The 7,354-nt window shown below is 51.5% G+C and overlaps 1 protein-coding gene across 1 annotated transcript; it reads left to right on the forward strand.

Annotated features, from left to right (window-relative positions):
- Positions 1–5,429: 5,429 nt before the first annotated feature.
- LOC123166273 (inositol-tetrakisphosphate 1-kinase 4) lies at positions 5,430–6,771 on the forward strand. Its single transcript, XM_044584046.1, has one exon. It carries the CDS (start codon positions 5,573–5,575, stop codon positions 6,596–6,598), a length of 1,026 nt encoding a protein of 341 aa, XP_044439981.1. The 5' UTR covers positions 5,430–5,572; the 3' UTR covers positions 6,599–6,771.
- The last annotated feature ends 583 nt before the right edge of the window (positions 6,772–7,354 follow it).

A 7,354-nucleotide genomic window follows, 5' to 3' on the forward strand; every position in this document is an offset into this window, starting at 1 on the left:
AACCTCGAAGCCCAATCAGCTTCGGGGACTACTGTTGGAGTAAATGGCCACGGGTAGCCTAACCGACTCCCCTGGCTCCTCAAAAAAAATTATCAGGTCATTTAAGCCTTCAAGCATACGAAGCCTAGGGACGCCTTCCCCCGGCCGGCTATCCCCAGGGCCGACTCCCAGAAGGCGACCCAGTCCCAGAAACCTTCCCCAAGAAAGCTATGAGATGGCCGACTCCAGGAAGCCGACTCCAAAAGGACCGACTCCCCGAAGCCGGCCATGAAGAACGCCGACTCCAAGAAGCCGGCCAAGACCGCACCCACCAAGACGGTGTCCACATAACGCTGATAAGACGGGGCGTGGCCGCAGTATAACCCACTACCCCCGAATCCCGAAGCAGGCATGGCCACAGGACGCCGTACGGGTCAGCCATCTCCCGTCCAGCGCGGCACTGTAGCCATGTTGGCCTCAACGTCATCCATGACAGACGCTAGTACGGCCCGCGGGCGGCGGGCCCCTTTAGCCAGAGAGACGCTCGAAGGCGGCCCGGCCTCCCCTAGTCGGCCAGGGGCGTAGCCGGCCCCCAGGAGCCGGCTACCTCCCCCCCTCGAAACATGTGCCACATTAAGGAGACAAGACGAGGTAAGGCTACAGTGATAGCCCACAAGGCGGCTACGCTGTAGCCCTGCTTACCTCGACAAAGCCCTCGTCATTAGGGGCGAGGCAACAGTAACCAGCTGCCGACAAAACCCCCAGCGGTGGGGCCGGCCTGTCGACCAAGAGGCCGGCAGCCGGCGGGACCCACCAGTCGGCGGGCCCCAATGGCCGGCGGATAAGCCGGCGAACACAGACACTTACGGCTGGGACCCGCGCCCAGCCGGATTACTATTGTACCCCTGGGGGGTAGGCCTATATAAACCCCCGGGGCACCCATGCAAAGGGTTGGACTCTTAGAGTTACACACACCATATAGAGAGAAAGGGAGAGCTAGCCTTGCTCTTCTTCTCCCTCGAATCCGACAGCTCAAGGAGCACTTGTAGCTACTCGTTTTGATCTAGTGATCATGCGGAGACCCCGCAGAGCAGGACTAGGGGTGTTATCTCCACGGAGAGTCTCGAACCTGGGTAAGATTCGCCGGCGTGCATGTCTTCGCCTTATCCCGTTTCCAGGCACCGGCGACGTCTTACTGGCTCCCACAATGATAAGCCACCCGTTGGCATATGTCGCACCTACCACCCGACAGGCTGCATGCATCGTCCAGATGCAGAGGCCGGGGGTCTTCCTCCTTTTCTAAAAAAAAGGAGCCTCAGTTCGACAAATGGCATTTTTTTACCGATCACTCAGCTGGTCTTTTGCTTTTCCATAAACAAAAACATAAACTACTCCATTCGTTTCTAAATATAAGACATTTGAATAGTTCAAGTACAAAATAAGAAAACTAAGAGAAAATTGAAAACAGAAGTTTTCCTAAAGAAAAATCAAATAAGGGCATTGGCATTACCCTAAATGAAGAAACAAAATATAGTTCAAAAAAATCATGGAAAAATCTGTACAGAGATTACACTATTTCGCAGTATGTAAGGCCATGTTCGGTACTTCACCAGCTCCGCAGAATACAAAAATCTGCAGAGTACCTGTTTGCCCACTTCATCATTTTATACTACGGCTCCGGCCGCTCCGGGAGCGGAGTGGTGGAGTGGAGCGATTCCGAACACAGCCTAACACTCCAGTATGTACTAAGACAACCAATGATCCAACTTCAACCATAATATTCCTTTTCGAGAACAAGTTGCCACCATAATGTGACTATTTAGTATCCTACTAAATCTGATTCTGCCATTTTAGCATCACCGTGTCCATGCACTAGCGCACGGCAAAATTAAGGCAAAGAACGAACAGAAAGAAGGTCGACAATGATGTGATGTAACGCATCAAATTTGGAGGAGGCTCTTGTGGTCCGTGCTTGATCACTGCAGCAAACGTTCAACAGATCAATCAAATCCACCGTGGATATGGCCGCAGGAGATACATGTGCTACAAACAATTGTCTCATTGCTGCATTCCCTAACGCCTGCCATTCCTAGTTAGGCTATTGGTGCGCAAAGCTCTGTTTTCCAACGGCACCGGGATTCAGTCTGTCAGTGCCAAAGAAACAACACAACGACTAGCGGTGATGCTAGATCACTACTAGCAATATATAGGGGTATCTGCCTATCTCGCTTCACCAACCTTCTTTAAGCAACGTAATGTCGGCGTTTATTTAATCGATTTCTCCAACTGTACTATGGCTGAAAGCAACAATTAACGTTTTTTTTTTTTAAGATCCGGGTTGGCCGGCCTCATTGATTTAGCATAAGAAACAATTTGGTCAAGTGATCACGTGAAAATTGAGATACGAATGACGTTATTGACAACATACATTGTTGGTTGGCCGGTTACAATAGCTATCCCCGCCGGTGTCAGCGCAGGAGGACCAAAGCTACAATCTCCGGCTCCTCGACGAGCACAGACTCATGAAGGTGGAAATCGCTGGCGAGCAGGTGAATAACGAGGCCGTCGTCGGCATAGTCGCGGAGGATCCAGGCTTCCTGAATGAGCAGCGGACGTTGTACCTATCCATTAGCAGCGTCTGAGATCCGCTGCGAGCGATGGCGTCAGCGCGTCTTGTGGGCTCAGAGCGATGTCATGTTGGCAGAGATCAATGCGGAGGTGGCCGAAGAGGAGGCGCAGGCAACCGCGGACTGCGCCAGCTCCGTGTCAGTCTCGCCACCACCATTGTTCGCCCCTTGCCAGCATGATCAGGATGTAGGCCCATCCACGCATGGCACTGTTGACATGGCGGACTCGGCCGAGAAAGAGTAGCACATGGGCTTGGGTAGGCCACTCTTATCCCCCCCCCCTCCCATTGCTGCACAGCCCATGAGTTTGCTGGACATGGGGAAGACATGACGTGAGACTCAGACTCCGACACGACCGACTATCATTTAGATAGGTTAAAAAGTCTCGTCCAACTTTTGTTTAGTTAAAATATGTCAAAAATGTAATCAATTTGGTCTGGTTTAAATTAAAATCAACTGGTTTTCATGAAATTCACCCTTTTGTTTAAATTTGATTTAAAATGTATACTTTTTTTTCTTTTTTTGAAAAGGGGGACTCCCCGGCCTCTGCATCAGAACGATGCATACGGCCATCTTATTAAACAAATAAATAGGTTCCAACAAGGTCTTAAAGTCTCCAAACGAAAATAAAAAGAGCTCACACAGAGCTAGGTAAAAGGGCTTAGAAGACAAACTAGCCAAATAAAAGGACGCCACAACCGGCTGGCAAAAGAGAGATAGGTAAACTAATTGCCTATCCTATTACATGACCGCCATCCAAACCGGTTGAAGATATCCCGAGCTACCATCTCCCAGCGGATAGATCCAGTAACCAAACGCTCCCTGGCCTCCGTCGGAGTGAGTAGCGACCACGAACGGATCAACGCGTGGCTCGGAAAATAACCTGCAAAAAATGAATGCGTGTTGTCCTGTTAAAAACCAAATCATTTCTGCAATTCCAGATTGCCCACAACAAGGCACAGACTCCTACGCGAATATGTCTCGCTAATTCGGGCTCTATCCCGTTAAGCCACGTTCCAAATAACGTGTTAACAGAACTCGGTGGAGTAATATTAAAAGCAAAATAGACCGTCCGCCATAAAACTTTGGCTAGCGGGCAATCAAGAAAGAGGTGTTTGATCGTCTCATCCCGATCACAGAAACTACACCTAGTAGGTCCTGTCCAATTACGCTTTGTCAAGTTGTCCTTGGTTAAAATAACTTGTTTATGGACAAACCACATAAACACCTTGATTTTCAAAGGGACTTTAACAGCCCAAACATGTTTTGAACTAGGAATCGAGCTTGAATTGATAACATCAACATACATTGATTTAACTGTAAATACTCCAGACCTAGTAAGCTTCCAGCGTAATTCATCGGGTTGTTGAGAAAGCTGAACCTCCATCAGTCTACTCACTAGAAGGAGCCATTCTTCCCAACGATTCCCCACTAGCGCCCTTCTGAACTGAATATTAAGGGGGATGGATTGAAGTACTGTTGCAACAAACACCTCACGTCGTTGAACAATACGATACAAAGACGGATATTGAATGGCTAAGGGTGTCTCTCCGAGCCAAGTATCCTCCCAGAATCGCATACTAGCACCGTTACCAATAATAAACTTTGTCCTATTAAACAAGGATAGTTTGACTTTCATAAGCCCTTTCCAAAAAGATGAGTCAGTCGGCCTTACTGTCACATGAGACAAAGTTTTGGTTCGAAGATACTTGTTACGGAGGATTTGCGCCCAAATGGCATCAGTCTCATTTGATAGCTTCCACAGCCACTTGCTGACAAGACATCTATTCTTAACTTCAAGATTCTCAATACCGAGACCCCCTTGGTCTTTCGGTCTACAGATGATATCCCATTTGGCTAGACGGTATTTTCTTTTTAGTTCATCACCCTGCCAAAAGAATCGTGATCGAGTCCAGTCTTTTCCTAACTCCAACTGGGACTTCGAAGAACGACAAAAAAAACACAGGCATACTCGTGAGAACCGAATTTATCAGAATTAATCGGCCTCCGTATGACGTGAGCTTGCCCTTCCAGCAACTCAGTTTCTTTTCAAATCGGTCCTCGATGCACTTCCATTCTCGGTTTGTTAGCTTACGATGGTGGATTGGTATTCCTTAGTATGTGAAAGGTAAAGCCTCAAATCGCACCCAAACAATTGCCTATAAGCCTCTTGTTCGTCATTGGCTCTACCAAAGCAGAACAACTCACTTTTGTGAAAGTTAATCTTTAACCTGGTCAATTGTTCAAATAGGCATAACACCATCTTCATATTTCTCGCTTTGGCAAAGTCATACTCCATAAAGATGATTGTATCATCGGCGTACTGAAGGATGGACACACCTGCATCTACGGACGCGTCCAACAGACAAATGCCGTGGTCGTTTTAGGAGTCCGCGTCGAAATGGGCTAGCAAGGCTCTGGTTTTTAACTGAAAGACGGTGCTTAGAAAATCAACCGGTTTTCATGAATTTTTTTTTTAACTTGATTTAAAATGTATACGGATACGGTTGGATAGCCGGCTCCTCTATTACTGTTTGTTTACGGACGCGTCCATGGACAGATGCCGTGGTCGTTTTAGTGTCCGCGTTGAATGGCCGAACATGTCTCTCTTTCTTTAACTAAGTGCTTAGAGAAAGTGAGCCCAGGGCAAATGGAGATTTTCGATTAGCGAATGTGTTGGGGTGGGCGAAGTCGAACTCCATGTCGATCACCCCTCGGCCGACTAGCCGAAAGCAGCTAGGCGATTCCCATCCGGCGCATAACGCGTACGAACATAATTGTATGCTCGATCGAGAAGAAATTCATGAGCAGAAAAAGTATTCGAGCCCGCCACGAATATGCCCTTGCTACCAACCTGCCATGAGTATAAATCCAGGCGTGCTGCTGTGAGCAGGGGAAAGGCACCGAGACACGGGAGATCAAGAAAGACAGAGAGCAGAGCAGAGTGTAGATAAGCTTGCTAGCTCATGGGAGGAATGGCGGCCGAGCAGGAGGCACCGGCGCCGACACGATCTCCGCCGCACACCTACACCATCGGCTACGCGATGCAGCCGGCCAAGCTGGACACCGTCATCCAGCCGTCGCTCGTGGCCCTGGCAGCCGAGCGCGGCATGCGGCTCGTCGCCGTCGACCCCTCCCGCCCGCTCGTCGACCAGGGACCCTTCCACCTCCTCATCCACAAGCTGTACGACGAGTCGTGGCGCGCGCAGCTGGAGGCCTTCTCCGCGGTCCACCCCACGGTGCCCGTCGTCGACCCTCCCGCCGCCATCGGCCGCCTGCTCGACCGCGGCTCCATGCTCGACGTCGTCTCCGAGCTCAACGCCACCGTCCGCGTGGGCTCCCTGGGCGCGCCCCGCCAGGTGGCCATCGACGACGCCGCGTTGCTCACCGACCCGGACGTCGTGGGCGCGCTCCAGTTCCCGCTCATCGCCAAGCCGCTGGACGTGGACGGCAGCGTCAGCTCCCACGCCATGTCTCTCATCTACCGCCGCGCGGGCCTCGCGGCGCTGCAGCCCCCGCTCGTGCTCCAGGAGTTCGTGAACCACGGCGGCGTGCTGTTCAAGATTTACGTGATCGGCGGGCACGCCACGTGCGTGCGGCGGCGCAGCCTGCCGGACGTGCCGGCGGAGCGGCTGCTGGACCTGGAGGGCGACGCGTCGGTGCCCTTCCACAACGTGTCCAGCCTGACGACGGTGCACGCCGACACGGACGACGACGTGGGCGACGACGCCGAGATGCCGCCGCCCGGGTTCGTGGAGGAGGTCGGGCGCGGGCTGCGGCGCGCGCTCGGGCTGCAGCTGTTCAACTTCGACATGATACGCGGGAGGAAGGCCGGCGGGCAGTACTTCATCATCGACATCAACTACTTCCCCGGGTTCGACAAGCTGCATGGGTACGAGATCGCCCTGACCGATTTCTTCGACGAGATGATTCGTGGCGGCGCTGCTACACCCGACGAGGCCGACGCTACCGAAGCCTCCAACGTTCTCTGAGCGCGTATGAGAGGTCGTTTTGTACTCTTTCTGTCCAGGTCGTATGATTTTTGTTGTTCCACGTACTAAGAAGATCAATTTTGCATTCCTACTATACGGAATAATGATTTTGCCTCGTTGGTTTTGGAAATTAAGGGTGATGGCAACGTCTGAGCAGCTGTGCCTTTCGATCATGACACTGGTGTCCCCATGAACCACTTTAGTCCCTGGCCATGCAATGCAAATGGAGCAACTGTGCCGATGTTGACATTGATAGCGGCATAGCGCCCATTGCGCAACTGGTATCAGTGGCCATGTGTAGCACTACGGTGGTCCTTTTTCTCGTGCTGCTCCAGCTACACTTTCCCTTTCTCGTGGTACAGCGGCCAGAAAAAAAACCTAAATTGCTGTCGCCCGCATCTCTCCTCTACCCCACCCCTCTAATCACCATCCGATGATGTGGCCGGGCAAAGCCAGTGCCTCGGATGGATAACCGTGGTTCGTCCTCGCCACTCACAGGGACATGGTTTGGGACGGTGGCTTGGCTCGCGGTGGTGGGTTGCCACGACACTCTGGTGGGATGCTGTGGAGGGTGACGGTATGCCGGCTCCATGTCTAGTGGTGGGGGTGTTTCCGGGGTGTCACCCTCGCCGCAAGTGTAGAGTTTCTGTTGACGAAAGTCCAGCAACGCTTGTTTCCCCATAGTAGTCTCTACTTATTTTGTGTTTTCTCCGTCTTTTGGCGTTTTTTATGTCATCTCGTGCTTTTACCTAGTTT

Source organism: Triticum aestivum, chromosome 7D, assembly GCF_018294505.1.
Source record: "Triticum aestivum cultivar Chinese Spring chromosome 7D, IWGSC CS RefSeq v2.1, whole genome shotgun sequence".
NCBI classification, from domain to species: Eukaryota; Viridiplantae; Streptophyta; class Magnoliopsida; order Poales; family Poaceae; genus Triticum; species Triticum aestivum.